The 22,882-nt window shown below is 37.3% G+C and overlaps 1 protein-coding gene across 3 annotated transcripts in view; it reads right to left on the bottom strand.

The window, feature by feature from the left end:
- UMAD1 (UBAP1-MVB12-associated (UMA) domain containing 1) overlaps positions 1 to 22,882 on the bottom strand; it is a 76,371-nt gene that overhangs the window by 15,163 nt on the left and 38,326 nt on the right. For all 3 annotated transcript variants that reach the window (XM_057370683.1, XM_057370686.1, XM_057370684.1), the window contains exon 3: positions 2,165 to 2,250. In XM_057370683.1, the coding sequence (XP_057226666.1) occupies positions 2,165 to 2,250 (86 nt within the window). The remainder of the gene's footprint in view (positions 1 to 2,164; positions 2,251 to 22,882) is intronic.

Here is a 22,882-nt window from a genome sequence, read left to right as displayed (position 1 = left end):
TTACTTGTGTATTAGTTTAAATAATTTATATAAGATTATACAAAAATATGCACTTGATAATTAAGCGATGGTACAGCAAACAAATCCAATGGTACCTAAATGGGAAATTTCAAAGGTGATGGCCATTACCAAAAATATCCCAGAACATACTTTCTTCAAAAAATCAAACTCAGCCTCATCTCTCCTTTAAATAAGGAAGTGATCCATGAACCAGGTATTACTTCACAGTTCTTTAAAACAAATTTCCAAAAGCACTTTTCATGTTCCGTGAAGTTTGTATCTAATAAGTAGTGAAATAGTTTAYATTTAAAAACAAAAGCTGGTTTCCAGCAATGGAAAGATGCAGTTGATGAAYTAAATGCTCTTTTGCTCAGTCCTGCATGACAAATATCTGATGCCACTTTGCAGCCTAACAACTATATTTTAACACAGTTCTATGTTTATCAAGAGTTTGTATTTTAATACTAACAAGGTTATTACTTCAATTGATGTTCTATGTCTCTATGACATACTGAGTATGTAACACAATSCTTTTCCAGTTTCCCTAAATTGATAGAAGTTCTCCCACAAATTTACAAAAACATGCTCACCATTGCAAGGAATACTGCTTTCCTAATGGCCAGAATTATCCATTTAATTTCCATGATTCACAATTAKTCTACTTAATTTGAGAACTTGAGAATTCCTTCGAGTAAATGTGATTTACCAMATACTGAAATCTAGACTGAATGGAATGAATTGCCTAAATATTACCAAGTGCTGGATCTTAATTTAACTGATTCTGTCACGAGCCAGTTTATATATTTCTGTGRCATGTAAGTATTTTAACAGAAAGGTGAAAATCATCCTTTGTTTMATTTTCACTGTAMTATTTCCTATTWATTTTGAAAACTTTGCTTYTTCTCTCTAGCTCATAAAACTTMAAATGTATACAAGTTCCTCTTTTCYTGAAATTCCTTTCTTTTCAATTCAATTCTTTTTTCAACAGAATTGAAAAAAMCCACAGAGGCTGCAGTAACTGGCAGTTCACCATCCCCAGCAAGAATATCACATTAAAGGAAACTCCGTTTGTCCAGTAGGTAACTACAACATCAGTAAATTATATTGTCCAGATCTGCAGGACTTTAGYTACAAAACAGCCTGGCTCACATGTGCATGGATCTAAAACTAAGACTAAAACTTTGCAATTAATTGGAACTAATTCATACTTCCACACTATCAGAAAGCAAACCACTCATTACTTATAATGAATTAAAGATATCTGTATAGGACCAATGTTAAATTTTAAATTAAAAAAGAAGACTACAGGCCACACATACATACAGACCACTCTTAGAGATGGAAAAAATGTCACACATCCCTCTAGTATACCAAGGGACTTAGCAATACTAAATATTGAAATGGCATTGAWAAGAGACAAACAGACACTAGTCTGTACTAGGTTAGTACCAAAGGARAAAGAGACAGTATAAGTTAAGCAAAAAAGAAAAAAGAACGACAACAAAAGCACAAAAAGTCCATGCCAAACATCTCTTAGCCACCTTGCAGATGTCTGAAACTACATAAAAATGGAAAACAGGCTCGTACTTAGTACAAAAACATTTTCAGAGGAATGGAGAAGAAAATATGTGTACATCATATGCAGAAATATTCTGAAAAGCCTGTAAACATGTATCAAGTAAACCACAGAAAAAGTAGTTTACAGCCACACAGTAGAGAAACAGAAAGGTGGAACACCATAAAGACAGTCTATTATGCTCACACATTTACAACATTACTCATAATGGTAGTTGTGGAAATACATGACTTATGCAAACGTGTGACATTTTCCATCACTACTCACCACACTAATGCTTCTGTGCAGTTCATTAACATTCTAGCTACAGTTTCATCCTTGCACAACTCCAGTGTAAAAATAAGAAATCCAGCAATACAGCCAAGCCTTTTACTATTTCTTTTTCAAGTCCACGACAGTGGGCTTGATATTATTGCCATCTAATTAGCAGCAGGGCTGCTTTTCTGACAGATTACAAGGAAGACTGAGAGTCACTCAGCCAATGGAAGATGTAAATATGGTGAAACCATCTTCTGCAGGACATCTGTGTTTCTTAAAGGAGCTGCTATGGAAGTTCAATCATGTGTGCATAAGAAAATAGTCTCTTACCTGTGGAGGTTGATTGTACCCTGGTCTGGTCTCTGGAAATGAAGTTTTATCCTTTGACTCTCTACTTTGATCATCAGCTGTGTCGCCTACAAAAGTAAAAAAAAACAACAAAACCCATTAATTCACTGAAATCCTTCATATTTTACAGAGAGTAAGGAAACCTCTTCAGTCTTCCTAAAATCAAATTATACCCTGAGAAAGGGGAAATTCCATTGCCACACTTGTATTTACAATTGTGAACACAAATAAAGAGAAGAACATTGAGGAATGATCTGCAAAACCCAGGAACAAATCTATGTCAGTTATTTAAAAGGGAAAAAAACATGGGGTAAAAAGGGAGAACAGAAAAAAGCAGGGCCCCTACTTTTGCACCCTTTGGGACCATTAAGATCCAATAATTAGCAAAGGATACATAGCAGCGTGACTATATAGTGCAAATGTGTCCCAAATGAGTGTGCTTGAGATCACCCAGGTGCACACATCCATCAAATCCTAATCCAATGTCAGGCTAGGAGCACAGTTACTCTATCCTCATTCATAGGCTCATTTCCACACAGATTATATCTGTGCATGAGTGCAGAAAGAGAGGCAAAGCATTCTGAGAAATGGCCTAGTTTTGACTGTATGAGGACAAAGACTGCTTGGCAGGTTGGGCACCAATCTCCTCCCATTGCACACACGTGGCTACCTCTGCCCAGAATTTTACTGAGAAGATATAATTCAGTTTATCCCAAAAGCTGCTGCTGGTACTGATCTAAAGAAGGGCAGATCACAGCAATAAACTAGAGAAAAGATTATTTAGACATTTATTTTTAAGACAGAAGGTACATTATCAATTTTATTAAAAAGGCAGAGGTAGTCAAAAAGACCCCAAAACAATAATTTGTTTCTCGTATGTTGCAAAACAAACATCCACCTATCCTATCTTCTCCAATTTTCTTTGTCAATGGGACAGTGTACCAGAAGTTGTAAAGATTTTGCAGATTATTTCCTGCTGTTAGTACTAAATAGTTTGTAAGAGAAGAGAACTGAGAAAGATTAAAAATGTACATAATCAGGTTTTATTTTTATTTTAATTCATAGTGTTTTTTGCAATGGAGTATTTTGAAAGTCTGTTTCCTTTAAGAGTCCTGCAGCAGCAATTCAAAATGAAAGGGTTCGAGTTACTGTAGTTTAACTTCTTTACTAYACCAGTGGTTTTGGCTCTCCTGTTCCATTTTCTCCAGAAGTTTAGAGCCAGTGCACCAGGCAGAAGTCTTTGGGAACAGCAGCCAACTTCTGCTTGTGCCCAGTAAGTCTGGGAGGCCAATGACACCCAGGTCCCTGCATGTTTGCTCCACACTGTCATGCCCTACCCCAGGTCTGATGGTCAGGTCTCTCAAGTACAATGCAATATTTGGTCAAGTTTTTTATGAAAAAAGACACTAACATCTAGTCATTGTGTCTGCTTCTAACACACAGGTATTACTCCTAGCACTGTATGCAGAGAATCATCATCATAATCTTTGTCACAGGTCATTAGTGCCTATTAATTTCATTAATGTCTACGCTTCCCAACACCTTTCCTGGAGTTGAAAAATGCTTCTCAGTTAACTAGTAATTCTGTACCTAAAATCTCCAAAGCACTTCTATTCATAAGAGCTCTTTAAAAAAAGGGGTGCAGGAGAACAAAGGAGATGGGGAGTCAGTTAATCTTCAATTGCGTTGAAAAACGCAATTTGTAAACATCTGTAAAATAACAAGGTAAGTAATAGTMATGAAAATCAATAATGTCAAACAATTAGTTTACATTTGTAATGAAGTAGAGGCCTACAAACAAAAATTATTACAAGTCTTGTAAATGCACTCTGCCTAAGGGAGGTGTAAAAATGGTTAATGAAGAGGGCAGTAAGGCATATTTTTGGTACATTTCCTGTGGATGAGACCGTAAACAAGATTAAATTGTAACAAATTTAGGCTAGATAAGTTTCTCCAGGAGTAAGGCTACTAAAGYACTTTGAACAACCTAAGGAAATGGTTTCTCTAAACAGTGGTTAATCTCCAAAGGACTTCAGAGATAGGTTGAAGAAACATCTGTTGTGAATGGTTTCAATCATGCCAAGACAAGGAAGATGAATGACCTTTTTGTGTTYCTTTCTAGTCCTACATTCCATGAACGATGCAGGAGGAAAGACTCCACAGGATATTCTCTCCCAAGATCAGGGAACTTTGCTGTCTGCAGGGAGACTTGKGAATGCACAAGGAGACTGCAGTGARTGGGACATCGACTCACKGAGTGTGTAAGGGCAGAGCTGAGTGGGCAGTTGGCACCAGAGGGATATATTGGGTGAAGCTCAGTGTTTGCATGCACATGTGCTGAAAAAGCTACACCRGAGAAAACCAATGTTTTACTCCTTGTCCTTGTACACCATTCCTGAGAAAGAACTCCAAAGTTTTTATGTGAAAAAAACTACCAAGAAAACCCAATTCACGTGTGCTAATGCTACCCAGAATATTTCCTTAAGATGAAAAGAGCCTTGGTTTGAAAGGATGACCAGAAGTCAAAAATGATCACAAGAAAGGAATAATAAGAATAACTCATTTAGAGAGAAATTAAATGTTTTACTTAGATCTTTGTCATCCAGCTCCTAGTTCACAAGCTCTTAAGGATGCCAAATGATGGAATATCTTTAGTGTTTCACAATGCAAATTGCCTTTGTAATGCTGCACAACAATTCAGAGTTGTTTTGTTTTGGTTTTTTTTTTTTTTTTTAAAAAAAAGGAAATGGGGAAAGACAAATTTCTTGCCAAATTTTCAGGCATATGGTCCTGCAAGAATAAGCCACGATTCTGTATAGACCTTTATTATTTGAGTTAACGATGTCAATAGAGTTTCAGGCAGCCTCCAAAAAGACCAAATGGTCTAAGACATCCAGTAGGATGAAGTAGTTGTCCAGATAAATTGCTATTTTCAGTGTACTTATTTCACTGGTTCCTATCGCAAATATTCAGACAGATTAGTTATCCTTATTTGTACTAGCCCAAATAATTAAGTGTGCCATACTTCCCCAGCTCTATCAATTCCCAACCCCATCTGGCTTGCCAAAGCTAACACATCTTGTTTTAGCCACCCACATTTTTTTTTATTTGTTTAGCTTGTCTTGGTTAGCCACTCACCTACAGTCTAATCTCTTCCCTTAACTGGAAGTCATAGTGTGTCTTCCCTCTTCAGCCCTTTAGAATGCTTCCCTCTGATATGGGTTTTCCACTTCTCTTCTGCAACCTTGTGATCTCCTCTTCCTACACACCTACCACTATGGGAGAAAGGGGGATGATGCCAAGCACCAAAAGACATCCATGAGAGAACAGACCTTTGGGTGCAGGAATTAATGTGGGTTCTTTTGAGCACTTCAGACATTCTGGTTGATARCTTTTGACTGGGGAAAAAACCCAAATAACCAAACCACTCCTCCCCTCCAAACATTGAAGAAAAAAAACCCCAACAAACCCAAACAAGCCCTCTTACACCATCTTGATGTAAACAGATATACAATTATATTTTTTCTAAATTAAGCAACTGAAATCTGGCTTTGAAAAAAGGTCACAAATACATGATCTTAGTAGAAAGGGCCCCCTTAAAATCTTTCATCAGAACTGAAATTCATCGCAACTGCAAATATGTTCACAGCTAAGGCCAGAGGGGCCATGGTAATCACGTAGCCTAACCTCCTGTAAAAATATAGGCCATAAGATTCCTTGAATTAATTTGTTTGAACTAGAGCAAGTTTAAATCTGTAGTTTAATCACGAGATAAGAGACAAAATTATTTATTTTATAAAACAATTAGATTCTGGCTCATATATTCCACGGTTTAAGCATTGTGCAAATTTTAGTCATAAAACTTCTTTAGAAAATAAATCTAAGTCATATAGCAAAAAATGTCATATACTGTTTAAAGTCTATAAGAATTAGAAATGAAGGGCACTTCATGCAGTGGAATATGGTTTAAATATCAGCCGCCTAATCTCTAATATGCAGAACACTACTGGGAAAATTTATCAGGAAAAAATAATCATGCTCATTGCTGTAAAATATTTCCTTACTTACCAATGGAAAAAATATTTAAAGTTTTAAAAGAAAGTAGTAGGCATATTTATCCTACTGYCCAGATAAGCTTGTATTTCAAATCCTCAGTTTGGGAGGCTGTTTTTAAGTTTTATTAAACSTCTTCAAGGCCCAAATAATCAGTGYTGCACRGAAAGGTCAGACATACGTTTCTCCTTTCACTAAGCTGGTGCTGGATTTRCACCAACATTCTCCAAGTTCCACTGGTATCTTTTTCCAAGAACTGCAGCCAGGTGTTCCACAGGAAAGAAATACCTAGKCCAGCCCTCAGTATGTGCTATGTATGTCCTCCCTTAGAACTTGGAATTYTTGGTATCTTCAGAAATCTGCATTCAGCTGCCTATCTGGACCTCAGCGAATTCTCATATAGAAAGGTTCAACCACAAGTTTGGCTTCTACTCAACAAGGAAGTGGTGTTTCTATTTATACTCTTTCCTCTTCCAGCATTTTGTTAACCTCAAGCTGTGTATTCTCTTGATCAACAGACAGCATTTAAAAGCCTAGCCCACCCTCAGTTTAATAAATTGAAACCAATTGTAAATATATTTTAGTCTTCTRTAATGTAGACTGCCATTTGTCCTGGTCTGTGCAAAAATCCTGTGAGAYACTGAAGCACGTAAAACACAGCAARCAGTAACCAGCGACCAAATACATGGATTTTCAAATGTCACCTTCAGCTTCAAAAGTAAGACAGCTATTTTCCATTATACTTTAGTTAGTTGTTTAACTCTTTGTTGCCTGTCATTATCTTCTCTATCCTGCAAARAGATGACAAGAACAGAGAATATTCTGGCTCCTACTTAGCAGCAAAAAGACAAAAGGTTTTAAGAGAGTATTCGAGAGATTGGAGAGAGAGATTGRCTCTGTGGAAGCATCAAGGTTTTACTGCAGTTTCTTTTCCCTCTTTCTTACTCATATATCTTCCCCTCTCTCCCTACAATAAGGAAAAAAAGCCAGACACAGCCATTTCAAGTTACCCAACTCCAGGATAAACATAACTTCAGGCTTCAGTCCGTCAGTAGTGGCAGTGYCTTCAATCTCAGGAGGTATTTAAGAAGCATTGTTAATTCCCTCTGAATGTCTGAGTCTTGGGAGTCCCTGTGATCACACTTCTCTGCAAAGAGGTTTRATAGCACCACATGTTTAAATCCTGCTCTCCTCTCAGCCTCCAGGTCTTTCAGCAGGGATGAAAYGTGTTTCTGCTCAGTCTCTTCCAGTCCTGCTTGGTTTTCCAGCACACACTGCCAGGGTCCCAGAGCTTCCACTTACCAGACAGCTTCCACCCAGTGAGTGAGCTCGGGACCACACTGGGGTGGTGCCTTGATGGCAGTATCTCAAACACAGAACTGTGGTGATTTTATGGGATCAAGACAAGTAACAGAAGACAGGGAAGACAGAGGGAAGACCCTTAGAAATCTTTGCTAATGAGCAGAGAAGCACCAAATAGTTTGGTTTGRAAAGGAACTTTAAAGATCATCTATTCCACCCATCCCAAATCCATTGTATACAATAAGCTGCAAGTAATTTAACAGTTTCCATTGGTAATCAACAGACCACTCAATGATCCATCTGAATCAAATAAGGCATTGGCCACTTGCTGTTCTCTTCAATGGCACACATGGGAWATTCATAATAGTTGGTTCCTCTACTTTCTTAAAAGTGGGACTATCACTCAGTCTAGCACTAGTGCTGTAAAACTACATATTAATCCTCATTATCTTCCATGTGTACATGGACAMGACATAATAGCCTTATAAGAATATATATAGTTGGCAAAACAATGAAGTCATCTTAGTTTCAGGTCACCTCATCCTGKTTTCATATTAAAGCTTTTCATACCAACAGCAGTTTCATTTCAACAAGCTAATAATATCCCCTAAAAAAACTCCAATATATCAGCAGAAAGAGTATCTGCAGCTGCAGCTTCCAGCAAAACAAGAGTTTAAGAGTTTATGCTGCATAAGGGTGAATGAGAAGGAAGTCTGTGTAAGCCCACGCTAAGGCAGAGGCCAGTAAGTGTTTGGTAGCCTTACATTGAGTTTYAACAGTGCACTAAGAGGTCCTACACATAAATCTTTGATTGGGAGTAGAATTAAACCACTATCTTCAATTCTCCTGATGAACCATGAGAAAAATCCACATAAACCCTGCAGTGGGAATCCTGAAACTGATTTCTTCAAACTTGTAAAAGGCAGGGAAATTGCAACAAGGTAAACATTAYCCCGAATGGTTTTGCATTTGCAGACATGAAGCAACAAGGTTCAGTCCTTTCTCAATTAAGAAGAGCAAATCCAGCTACAGCACATGCCACTGAAGATTATGGGAGTAGCACTCCATGTTGCCACCCAGTCTGATTTTGATAACCCATTCTTCTGCAGGCAATCTTAATGTACAGTCTCCATTTTCCTAAACACTTCTGACAGGGTCTTCTCAACSCGCATCCCACTAGGAAGATCACAATGAAATCATTGATTTAAAACTTCTCTGAAAAATTTTCTTTCTCCAAAYAAAAACTTTTCAGAAGATAGCAATAAAAAAACAATACAAGAGGATTAGAGGCTCTTGTAGAGTTTCCGTGTCCCAGATCTACATACTTTAAGGTTTGCAAAAAGTGTTTTATTTCTGTTCTTTTCTATATTTCCAACTTTTTATAAGTTTTACTTCTTTGAAAGTTTTGCTGAATCCTAAAACACAAGACCCTTAGAGTTTAAATCTAACTCCATCTCCAACCACTTCACTGAGGCTAAATCATTCCAACTCCGTGGACCCGCATGGATAAGGCTCTCTTTTAAGAGGTGCCCAGCTCTTTCAGAAAGCTGATGAATCCAAAGCCAAAGCTTCATAGCAAAATTTTGGAAGGAATCCTCGAGATCACACTAGATCCAACCTCCAGTTCAGCGAAGGGCTAACTTCAAAGCAAAAGAAACTATGTGTGAAAGAAACTATGACAACTCAGGTTGTCCAGCTGATTTTGAAGCTCCAAAGATGGAGATTATTTAGCATCTCTCATCTCTCAGTTATATCTATCCCTCTACTGTTTGTTACCTCCAGGTTCACAGTCACATTCAAAGCAAGCTCTAGAATGAATTCGTCCATGASCCACAATCCCCATGATGAAATGTTATTTTACTTTGGTTTTAAGTTATGAGACTTTCATGTCAAGCATAAAGAAATGCCAGGAATTAATCTCATTCTGATTTTCTGGTGTGATACATCCATGCAAGTACTTTTCCACCATTACATGTGAATGCCAGCATTTCTCAGTAGTCCACAAAAACAATGAACCCCCTCACCACAGCATATCTTCCCAGAGATCTTGTTTTTGCATTTTGCTATTTGGAAATTCTGTTTTACAGTTCATTACCTTAGATACTGCCACACCTTTCTTATCTATTTGTGCTATCAGAATGAGCAAGTGGTGTGACTTACCAGCTTCTCAATACATCAGGACTGAAGCAATCAACTCTACAGATGCAAGTAAGGGCTTATGACACGTGCAGTCATTTTATAAGGAAAAAGTTGAAAGAAAAAGCTAAACAAGAGAAATGTACATCCTCAAAGTTCTGACCCAAGCTTTGTGCTTAACTGTGTGTATGTGTCAGTGCCTCAGGGAAACCTCAAAACTATCCACTGCTCTTCCGATGTTCAACTGATAACAGTGTGGATAAGCCTCCAGCACACCTATTGGATGTTGGTATTTATCACGAACATTGGCCCTAAAAAAAAGATATCAGCAAATCTGCCTGGAAGGCATAGATCAGATGCCATAGGCCAGTCTCTTCATGCATTAAGTCACAGTTCATGACATTCCTAGAGAACCTCTAAATCTTCCTGTCATTCAYTTCATCTGTCAGTTAAGCCACTCCTCTTCATATCAAAACAAATGTAACCTTCCAAGCCCAAGTGAATCACACTTTCCTGGGGAATTAAACCACTTAATCTACTTTTTAAAAAAGTTTATAAGCAGATTTGCTCTCTTTTTATTTTTTACATGGTCACTCAGTGATACCTGATCATCACGGTCATCTAGTCTAGCTCAATAATCCCACAGAACAAGTACACAGTTTTAAGACAATAAATCAAAAAGTACCTTAATTTTTTAGATATTTATAACAGTTTAATGTTAATTCATATAACCTTTTCCCACTTCATTCTCAAATCTGCTTCCTGGTAATAAAAGGTGTCTACACTTCACGTAATCCAGCTTCGCTGTATCAATAGGCTGGTATGCAACCAATGCAAAAGAAGCATCAGTTTGCAAGATAAATTTTCTTCCAGGATTACAATTTCCCACTAGATCCTTTTTCTTTTCCAAGGGATGGAGATAAAGGCAACATTGTTTCCCTTTATTTGTTCTGTTTCTCTTGCCTAACTTTCTCTTGTTTACCTTTGAGAGAACATGACAGTCACTTCGCAATGGTTTCTGTGTTTTCTTATTTTGCTGGCGAGAATGATAAAAAGTTTAATCTCAAAACAATAAAAGTCTTTACCTCTTCAGTTCCTGATGAACGCTAAAAGGCTTTGGGGAAACATCAGTAATAACAGCAAACTCAGAGGAAGACAATAGTACATCTCACACAGAGTAGTGCTGGCAAGCAGGCCTCCCCTTTAACATGTTTTAGCAGCATCACTTCCTTGTCACTAGTTAATCCAACCTATAAAACCTATCTCAGATTACAGTATCTGTTGTATTCCAAAGGTAAATATATATTGTAATATTCCACTTTTCACTATAAAATTAAGATTATTTCAGTATTCTGATTTAACGATGACATTAGGACTCCCGTCCTCCTGTTTTATTCATGATGTTGTTCTAAAGGCAGTCCTGTCCAGAAAGCAAACAGCACACACTGGAGCTCACTTTGATGAGGACAGAGATTTTCCTAGCACTTAAAAACCTGCTGTGTGGTCTGCCTGTTCAGTCCCTTGGTTACATTRTGTAACTTGCATTTCAGTAGGTCCAACACGCATTAAAATTATTTGCCTGTCAAAAACTGAAGTGCTGATAGCCTGATATTTGCATACAAAGCTTGCTACATAAATGCAAATTATGTTAGAAAACAAACAATGCAAATATAAGGTGGTTTCCTGTGGAATTAGATTTACATGACCAATCTTCTGGCCTTGATAACACAGGAAAATGTCAAATGTGGTTGAAACTGGCAGAGAGATAGAAGACTTGGAGATATTTAGATATTTACAGAATGTAACTATCTGCAGCTGGGTAAAAAGAGACTAGGAGTAATGCCCCAGCTGAAGGAAAAACCCATTGCTCTGTTATTCTTGGCCTGCTGAGTCCATTGGCAAATACTGCTGGGAAWGAAGACAAGGGAGGCCACTGTAATAATGCAGCGAAATGCTCAGGGCTGTTCCAGCAGGGTAGAAGGACTGGGAGATCCTCAAGGAGGTACTTGAGAAACTGTTCCAGGGAACACTGTGTTTTATTCTCTCTTGACAGCAYTTCAGCTTTTGAAACAAGAAGTGGTTTTTTTTTATAATGAGGAAGACGGGAAAAATCCCACCTAAAAATTCATAAGGCAATCATTTAGTCAGCTTATACTAGAGTCACTTACATCTTTGTCCCACGATGCACTGAGATGAGCTGATGATCCCATACAGCCTCATCCCAATAACCAGTCTTCAAGTGAGCAGCTGCCTATGACATTCAGGTTAGTTATTATGAACTTTTTGTTATGTCTTCTAGAAACTCTGAAAGTACCAGAAAGCTGAGTTAATACTTCGTGGGAGAATTAATAATAGGACAGAACACTCATTTAAGGTAACTTTTTTTGTCGCATGGTTATGAGAAAGCTCCGCAGTAATAACCATTTCATACCCAAGTTTTACTATTCTCTCAGAGGCATGAAAACCTCACTAATTCAGAAACGGTTAAGCAGAAATAATTTAAAACATAAAGACCACACACAAAGTTATAGATACCCTGCTACACACTTACATCTGCATGACATACAGGCACAATACAACTGATGCAGAAAGTTAAATCATAATACCCAAGATTCTATTAGATGGCTTAAAAGTACTGTGGTTCAAAAAACATTGCCTTCCCACTCTTCTTAGGAAGTTATTTTCTAGACAGCAGCCTAGAAATCTTATGTCACTTTGACTATATGATGTCAATTCTGAAAACCTTATGGTACATCCACTGCTATTTTTGCATGTCTGACACATGCTTGCAGACTATTTCTGAACAGCATGGATTTTTTTTCTCTAAAAAGTATAAATTCTCTGGATTTTTTGTAGTAACAAACACAACTTTATAAACACATCTAAAAATGGTACAGGGAGGCTCTGAGTATTTTAAAGAAAGGGAAACCTAAATCCAAATGCAATCTCAACAAATTATTCAATAGAACAAGCTATTTCCGTTTCCATAACTCCTTGAAAAACTACTTTTGACTTACACTGTTCATTCAGTTACATTTTTAGTACCATCTTCTGATCTCAGGCTTACAAAGGGATCTAAAACTAACCAACCAAGTCTCCTCACAAACTAAAACAYAAATCCATTAAAACTGTCCTCCGAAAGGACAAAAACCTGCACAGTAGCTGATCTTTGGATCAGACCTCTCTCWTGAATAACCAGCTCCATACAGATGATTAAAGGACTACCTAATTTTATGCATTTATTTAGAGCACATAGGTCAATAATGTGGATTAACTAGGATTAAAGTGTTATTTTCTGATTATTTTTGTGCTTTAAGCTGGTTTAGTATTTCTAGGAACTTTATTTTAAAGCCAGCTTTGTAGAAGAAACTACACCATAGAACTTCTGGATTACTCTTGACTTGTGTGTAAACAAAATGGAAATGTTCACTTCAACATATTACTGCTAGATTCCTTGGTTTGAAAGGCAACAACATAAATCGTATTAAATATCCACAGATTTTTAGTATGTCTGGCTTCATTACTTTAAAACTTTTCTAACTATTTAATAGCATTTTCACATTACACAAACATAGTACCTGTATAGATCTGTTAGGAAAAAAAATATCAGCACAAAAAAAAAGAACTATAATAATTATTTAAAAGTATCCAAAGAGCAGGGTAGAATTTATTTTGGGGAGGAGAAAAAGAGATTAAATAAAATTCCTGAACAGAGGAATTTGCTTTACCARGTCCAAAAAAGTCCCACCACATTAAAATATCCATTTACAAAGATACAAGAGCAACAGATGTAAAAGTCCAGCTGATACATTTTTGGTTGCATGATTCAGTGAAATGCCCAAATATCTGCATATACACCAAAAAATGACATTAACACTGCCCGCCCACAAAGAAAAGAGAAAAAAACATAATAATTGTGCAGTACCTGAATAATTCATTTTAAAGAAAAATCTGCCAGGACTTTGTACCATATTCTTTTCATACATGCAGAAAATTAAGAAAGGTCRGAGCAGCTGTAAGTTATATCAGCTGTTCATGGTGTGAAACTGAGGGCTATGAAGGCTTATGTCAAGTTATTCCTACACTGTACATCATCAGCCTTCCCTAAACTCTGCATTGAAATGGAATTTTCCAGCTGAATATTAAACATTCCAATTCGTAAAAAAAACCAAAGCCAAAACACCCACGTAGGATCGTACCAACTTTAAGAGCACAAAGGCAGATGGGCAGTTTTCAAAAAAGAGCATTTATTTTTTCCTGAGACAGCAACCWCCCACCCACTTGTGCAGAGGCCCTGGGGAGCTGAAGGGGTGAGCCAAGGTGGATTTCAAACTCTGCAGCCAAGGTTTCAACACAACTCCAGGTTTATGGGGACTCAAGAGCCATGGTGATGTGTGAACTACATTAATAGGGGCTACAAGATCTTCTGATAAAAACTACAAAATGTTCAAAGATGAAGGACCACACTGGCTCAGACTTTCAAGCTTGCAGCATTCAGTAGACTAGAAGTACAAGGATTTCTGAGTTCCTCCAAATGCAACAAGCAAATTGTCCCACAAACTAAAGTATAAAGTTTTCCAGGTTCTGTGGCTCCTTATCCACTTGCTCAATATCAAGTTCCCAGACAGGTCCGCCCTSTGTAATTTTTCTGCAGAACTTTTTCATGCAATAACACGATTAGAATAGAATAAATATCTGTTTCAAAACACAACACATTGAAAACAGACAAGGCCACCCTACAAAAACAAACTGCGTACAGCTGGTAACTCCCTTCTGGCTACTATTTGAAGAACTGTCAGTCAACCTGTAGTGTGAACATTATTACCTAAGGGTGAGCTTTCACAACATGGCTGAGTCAGGCTAGCAGCTCAGTGCTGCCAAAAGGAGCAGTCCTGCCTCTACTCTCAGTATGGGTGCTCCTGATCTTTCCTTTGTGGTGGCCCCCAAATTCTCCCAAGTACTTGTGAGTCACCTGAGCTCACTGAACTGGCTAACGGAAAGATAAATACATACTCCCTATTTGTCAGGTTAGTCTTCTGTCCGTGCAGTGAGCTAAATTAGAGACATCAAATGAACTGGCAGAGCTGGCACAAAGGTGATGGAAAGTAATCCTGCTTCCAGGAGCAAGAAGCAGGGTGACCCTTTCTTCAGACAGTTAAGTGGCTTAGCTGCCCTGTCAYAGAATCAGTCTTGCTTTCCACCATGAAAGAACAGGAGGCAGTATTTCATATCTTGATATAGTCTTCACTCCAGACATAAGACAAATCAACATGGAAAGTTTCAAAGGCATGCTAGACCTCACATATCAAAAACATTAAGAAGTTCTTAAATATAGCAAAAACCCCCAAACAAGTAATATTAGGAAATGCTCATTTTAGTTATTGCCAGTAGGCTGCAGGAAGCTAAAGATTAATACATTCCTAGTATTCCTCCTTTCCTTCCTATGGTCCAACAGTGCAACAGTTTTCTGTCTTTTGCTTTCTCCTCATGAGAAAGTTGCATTCATTTTSACTCTGTCAGCCCCTGGGAATCAGACACATGAGCACTTAACATGTTGTGCTGCATTGCTGTGTTCAAGSAGCCCTCTCTGGATGTGAACAATGATAGTCTGGATGACAGCTCTTTTAGGATTTCCATAAACTGGCTTGAAAAAATACCATGATGARGTAATTTTAGAGAAATCTAAAATCTGGCTTGGTCAATGCAAAAAATCAATCCAAGTATTTTAATTTCTTGTGGGTATTAAAAAAGTAGGTAGGGTCATATAACTTCYGTAAATTGTTTAAGATATACTGACCTGAGCCCTGGACATGAGGAATTTGTGAAGATGAGACCTGAAACAGTCATACTGGTATTCTTTCCCATTTCTAGCCATACTYCTTATCACCTCCTCTTTGAACTCAGCACTGAGAGAAAAGCACAGACCAGGCAATGTCACCCGGCTGTCTCCCTACAAAACAAGCCAATGAACCAACCCATCCCATGCACAAAGGGCTGTGTTACCACATACCTATTCAACAGGCTGCAGATTGGCAGATGAAATTCTAGGTCACAAAGACCTCTACTCCTCTATCTGATAGGCAGCTGCTATGGTAGATTAATGATTTTTCACAAAACAAGAGAGAATTAAGTTTCCATGATGCAGTTACTGCTTTATGTGTGCTCTATTCAGGAACATGTCCTAAATTCAGATCGCATTGCAATTTGCCAACAATCATCATGCAGCCTGATACCTAGAAAAAAACTAAAGGGAGAAAAAAAGTCAGGGCCATAAACACAACATGACACTCTTTTCTTCCCCAAAGACACAGCTTCTGTCTGGAACAGAATTTCATATCTCATTTAAGAGGAGGTGAGGACAACAGATATAGTGGCTGTAGTTTTACACACAAGCACTACAACAGCACAGAAAATGTAAGTGGTTGCCAAACACTGTCAAAATTTATGACCCGTCTTTCCTCTCCACTCTGAGTGGTTTGCTCCTGCCATTCCCCTCATCCATTCTGAGGGTAGTCTGACTCTTTAGGATGTCCACTCCTCTCTCTAAAACACAAGAATTGTTGCTGCTGGCTGAATTTGCTCTCACCTTAGTCCTGGTTCCAGACCTGGTTCCAGACCTGGCTCCCTATCAGAATCTGAGCAATGAGACACTCAGAGCCAGCCAAGCAGCACTAATGCCAGAAGATGCATTTCCATTCATATCTCCCATTTTTGTCCTCCCTCTTGCCATACCTGCTCCATCACTCAACCCTTTTGAACCAACTCGCCTTACTAGAACAGCACATCACAAACCCAGAAGCAAGTTCACAAAATTGCAGAAAAAATAAATTGCAAAGGAATAGTCTGAAGTTGTATGAAGGGACTGGCCCTCCTTCAGGGTGATGAGATCAACCCAGCTACATACAGAGCTAGCCTAAGACAGGGTGATTTTACAGAGCAACTATTTCTGCATGCAATATGATCAGTCATGTTTRATGACTTTATTCATGCCTGAATAAAGGTGATGTTGTGTGAGACCACGAGAGCTCATCTAATCACTCACCACTGCTAAGAAGGGGAATTTTTGTTCCACTAACTCAAAGGCCCTTCCCTTGCACTGACTCTGACAAAAAAYGAACTTTCTGCTTATTAACCCATCTTTTTCTGGGAATTGAGCCAAGTGACAAAGTCCAGCAATCACCAAACTAAGCAAACTAAGATTCACTGATGTGGAGGAAAGTAACACCTTTGCTTTTGGATGGTGGTTGCTGATAAAATCTAGATTATTCTCACTTGCAAAACCCTACTGGCCAAAAACTTCTTAAATGAGTAAGATCATAAATGGGAGAAGACAACATACAGGATTTTGCCTTTGAGATATCCCACACTAAACTTTGTGGTTAGAAAAAATTCCTTTGTGTTACTGTTCTGCCCCAAAGGGATTAAACAGGAACAAAGTCCTGAAAAACCACCAGTCTCAAACTTTCTAAGCAAYTTGGAGGTTAGAAGATTGTGCCTTTTGTTTGTCAAAATGCAGGTGTAGTATACAAATGCAGAGAATGTTTTGGGACTAACTGACTGGGAAAGGGGAATAGCTGCAACATAGATCTCTAAATTAGGAGATGAGGCTCCCCACATAGGTATTGCTAACATGCTTCCCCAAAAAGTGCCCAGGAGGCACCTGTGTTAAACACCTGCTCCACACGCAGGGAAGCATCTTTCCATTCAGTGACTATATTGGAAGAATTTCTCCCAGATGAAGACATCTGAAGTCMAACACTACTATAAACAACCTGATCCATGATTTCTACACATCCTCCAACACAAAGGATACATTAAACCTAGGCGGCTGTTCTGAAAGGTTGCCATCATAAGAAAAGCTCTGCTACAAYAAGAAGTTTCAGATATGGGATGTGAGCATTCCTCTAGGATCACCCCAGCAACTGCAGAGATTTGGGAAGAAAGAAAAGGCACCTGTTAAAAGAAGGTCTAAGAGAAATACTCTGAGTTTGTCTTGCTGAATTTGTTTTTAAATTAATAAAAAACATTGTAAAAAGTGACTGGAATACAAGGGTGTCCTGAAGGATAATTTCTTTTCCCCTACCTGCCTCTATAATCAATTTACAGTTGCAGTTGCAATCAAAAGTAATGAAAAAACAACACATCTTAGAATTAGTGCACCTTTATAACTGTCCCAGTATCCCAAATTAAAAGYTCAGGACAGACCACAGAAACCTTTTCACTGTATAAATAGTCAATCAAACCTTTTCAAAACTTTGTCACAAGAGCTCTTGCATTTTAGAAAGGGGCTCTCAGTCACACAGACATGCCYGTAATTACTTTCTTTCACCATCTCACTTCTAATGCTTGGGTGTCAGGTGAGTATATCCAAAGCTCAAATCCCCAGCAGCAGACCAAAGCATGGAGTTCAGAAAAAACTTGACCACCTTTTGATCTATCACATGTGAGCTTAAAACATCCCTACCACGACTCTCAATGTTCTCAGAGGTCCAGTAGGAAAACAGGATTATTTCTGATCTCAACCCACGTGGCATGGATTTATCTACCTGTATTAACCTGAGACGAGGCTGTTCTCATCTGAGGTCTGCATTACCTACAATCCTCATAGCTTGCTTCCCACAAAACTAAGTGTCATTTGTGCTAATCGCTGCCAAGTGAACCAGAAATGAGAGAATGGCAGGGATCCAGCTGACTCATTAATACCAGTGTAACGGATTAACCCTTTTACATTGTCTTCCCACCCCCCCCAATTAGTCAGCATCAAAGAGGTTTGAGACTGCACACACTGGAAACATAAAATGGGACAAAGTGTTTGAAAACAAAGGAGGACATCTAGGAGCAACATCATATTCTGCCACAAGGTCTGTTATCTTCACATTACTTGGGAATAAGAATTTTTTTTAAAGTTAAACTAAGATTTATTTAAAAAGCAGCAGGGAAATTAAATATCCTGTCTGAAGAAAGTGAAACATTCTGTTATGTATCGTAAATCCATAATAAACATGTCACGTAAGTGAAAAGTGTATTGCTCAGCAAGAAACATGCATTTTCTTCAAGTTCAAAACAGTTATTGTGACTATAAAATTACCAGAAATTGTTAATATTTTTTTAATATATGGGCAGCATTTTTTGATTTGTGATGCAAAACAAGATATTTTTGACTTAGTCAAACTGCTGTTCAGAAAAATCCCTTCTAAAACAGTCAGTTTGAAGTTTTACTTTGTACAAGATGAAGTACTTATTTTCACAATACTTACCTGCTTGAACAAGTTTTTCTAAATGTGTAACTGCCACCAAAGATTAATGACTCCTCTCGGTGCCTCCAGTGGCCTCTTATTCCATTTGATAAAATACAAGCATCTTTATTTCTTAAAATAAGTATCTGTATGAATGTGTGACATGTATACCTGCATTTCAGACAAACAACACATCCCAGACAAATTTAAGAAAGAGACCTCAGCTATATTTGCAATGATGTTTTCAGAGAAGTGCAGCATTTCTCATTATGCAGCTATATACACAGTTCACCAAAACTTGGATTACTGTACTGTATAACTGGAATGCTAATGCTGAAGATTTAAAACCTGGTTTATGCAATATATGCAAGAACACCACTATACATAAAATGTTTCATCATGTCGTAAATTCTTGCCAGCATAAAAGCTTCTTACCCTTTTAAAACTTCAGTTACCGTTTAGTGAATATGCTGCTTTTAAGACATCCATGCAGCATTTATATTTGCTTCACATAGTCTGTCTCAATTATACTACAGCTGTCTCTCAGGGCAGAGCTGGCCATCTCCATCATGAACAACCACCACAGAATCTGAAGTTCTTGATTAAAAAGCAAATGGTTTTGTGAGCCAAGCTAAAACTACCGCAGCTGCTCCATTTCACAAACCAAGYGCCATTCAGCTGGGAAGAATGGCACCGACTCTGAATTGTTCTTCCTGAGAGTTTTCACAATAAAAACAAACCACACTACTTCCAAATTTTAAAAGACTGGGGGGAAAAAAAAAAGTCTTCACCATTCTGGAAACAAGTGTTTTCTTTTTACTCAGAGCTTTTGATTTCTACATCAATGTTCCTCTATGAATAAAAAAACAAAACTAAAGCCAACCCCTCCCCCAGGCATGCACACACCACACGGGCTCCTGGAGATGCTTTTAACGACCATCTACAGCAAGTTTGCAAAAGTATTAAATAGAAATTGCAATGCTTAACTTCAAAAAAAATCCCAGCAACCCAAGATACTGCTAATTGTTTGATCACTACTAATGCTGTTAAATATCATGTTCAATGACAGGACAAGTAATGGAAGAAATAATAATAATAATAATAATAATAATAATAATAATAATAATAATAATAATAGAGTTTATAATGATGATAATACATTAACAGTTAGTAAAAATTTCAATTTTTTTCATCAAGACAAAATATCAATTAACTCCTGATCCCTTTCTCTCCAAGAATATATATTTCTCTAAAAAATATGAAATAAAGCAATCTTATTACAGCAAATTAAGTTGCATTATGTATTTTGAATAAAAGACATATTTAGTACAACTTACAATGCACAGCCTCTGTATATGTCACCTCATTTTTTAGGTAACTATGATAAAATGTGTTGATAACAAAAAAACCCAAGAAGACACCCAAAACATACTTACAAAAAAGCAAAAATATTTTTTTTCTTCTGTATTGATACCATTTTAATGAAAATATCAGAACCAAAACCATTATATAGGTTTCCTACAATATCCTAATATTTGATGGTGATCAGACCAGGAAACATTTTACACCTCAGTTAAATTTTATATTTCAGGGAGAGTGAATGGTTAGTCAGATTTTTGGGGTTTAGTTATTTGGCTGCATTAAAGTTATTTGATGTCCTGGCCAGAAATAAATTGGATGTAGCTGAAAAGAGTTCCCATTTTATTCAGAGGAAAATATTTAGGAGTTTTTCTCAAGCTAATGTTGATGTTTAGGAGTTTTTCTCAAGCTAACTGACTGATGCAAAAATGAGAACCAATTCCCTTAAGTTGTCTAAATTCACTTATTTCCCAGTAATGTTAAAAAACCCCGAGTTGCTTCAAGAATTTTTCTTTAAAATATTGGCTGTAGATTTCCTATGACTATTTSATTTATTTTGCCTTTACCCTTATTATACTTGAGTCAGATTAGAAACACCAGGTTAAGGATAGACCAGACATTACACAAGGTTTCACTACATTACAACTTTTAGCATACAGAAAGAGTAAAACCCAAAAACTTAGTCTACCTATTCATTCTACTTTTAGAAGTTGGAAAAGGTTTGATTTTGAATTGCAAATTAATGAGGGCTTTAAGGTTAATGAGTGTTTTAGGCTACACATATCACTGCAACATTTTTAGAATAATTACAAGCAAATTTTACACATTGCTTGGAGKTTTTTTTTAATGAAGACTGAAAGTAATAAATCAGGGTAACAATCTAWCAACAGTGAATAACTTTGGAGTATATCTTTACAAATATCTCAGTATTTTAAGAACTTGGTAGACTTGGCTTCACAAGTCAAGCCACTCTATATTGAAATGGTTAACAGATTTGTAAATTGTTTTTGCAGGATTTTTTTTAGTTGGTTCTGTAAACAAAAAATAAAGGCATTCTTAAGGACGAGATCACATAAATGTTTATCGGCAAATTATAGTTTCTGATTTCAATGGGAACACTACTTTCACTTTCATAACCTTATATTTCACAGTACAGAACTGATTTGTTTGGGGCTTCTTCGATTGTTTCTGGTTYTGTTTGTTTTGTTCTTCTTTGTTTTTGTTTTGTTTTTCTATAGAACAAGTCCTGGTTCCTGCCACAAAGTTATAGTGCCACATCCAAGCTGTTTGGTTTGTTTTCTTCATTTTTTTTTCAAGTCTTTAGGGCAGTTAAATTCAGCACAACTCTCCAGCTTCTTAAAGCAAAACTCCTTGTTTCATTTTGTAGGCTACTCTTTAGTACGTGATCAACTTATGTTCACTTCAGTAAAACTGCATGTAAAACACAGTAAGTATTGAAAATTCATATTTCTGGGAGCAAAAGTTAACAGCTTGACTCTACATTTGATTTTTGCCATGCTTCCAGTTTTCAGTTTTGCTGCTTGGAAATAGGGAAGTCACAGGCTGTCTGGATGACCCACAAAATGGCAAGGAAAAGTCTGCCAGTTGTAACTGCACCCACCAAATGCAGGTCAACGGATCTGATGCCTGGGTGTTACCCAGCCCTTCCTCTGMCATTAAAGTGTTTGTGGAATTCAGGTGTTTGGAGAGTTATATGCACTTCTTTGAACACTAGCCCAGTTAAGAGACAGTATTTAAACTTTCCCCAGTTTCCTGCAATTTTCAGTTCAGATTAAGAATGAGAAAAGTGAACCAAACCATGTTCAACACACAACAGCCCCTCTTACAAGCTGATCCTTGAAGAGGATCAACCAACACATTTCAACCAAATGACACAAGGATAGAAGTCTCAAATATTATTACATCTTCACAGACCATGAMCAAGGTGCTGACAAAAATTAGTGTTCTGACTAAAGAAAACTTTCAGACAGATTTTGCAAAAAATCATAAAAAAAATYCCTATAAATCARGGCTACAATAATTCCAGCCCTCCCAGAAACAGTAGTGTAGTTCCTATTCTCAACTTTTTTTTGTGTTCATTTTTCAGARTAACTAACATAAAAGGAGCGTGGCGGGGGGAGTAAGGAGGGAACATATTGAGCCTATATTCACTTGTATTTCTTTTCTGTTCTTTAAAAGATMATTTATATTACACTAGATCTCTTTAAAATGCCATTTGATAAARTTCTAGGATCCTTGCCTCCTCCAAGCCCTTCAGTAATTTTACAGAGACAAAGTTATGTATTTGCTGGCTGTTTCCCTGTTTTGAATCCTTTTTTTTTTTGATCATGGAAGGGCCTAGACCTCTTGTGGGAAGGAAAAAAGCTCATGGGAATTGATCACAGAAGATAGTGTGGGGGAGAAAATCATTACAAATTTTTAATGAAAAGTCTTCAGATGGAAGACTTGCCACTTCAGCAATGTTAATAAGATAAATCAGATTACATTCCTTAAGAGCTCAAAAGAAATCTGGTCAGGAGCTCATAAACTAAAGTCAAAAATGTCAGTGAAACTTYACAACTGTTTTGAAGCAACATTTTCAAATACATATTCT

The sequence above is a fragment of the Malurus melanocephalus genome, unplaced genomic scaffold, assembly GCF_030028575.1.
Source record: "Malurus melanocephalus ecotype Western Australia unplaced genomic scaffold, MMel_1.1 scaffold_130, whole genome shotgun sequence".
Taxonomy (NCBI): Eukaryota; Metazoa; Chordata; class Aves; order Passeriformes; family Maluridae; genus Malurus; species Malurus melanocephalus.
Note: the sequence above shows the minus strand (reverse complement) of the source record. Positions and strands in the feature narration are given on the sequence as shown.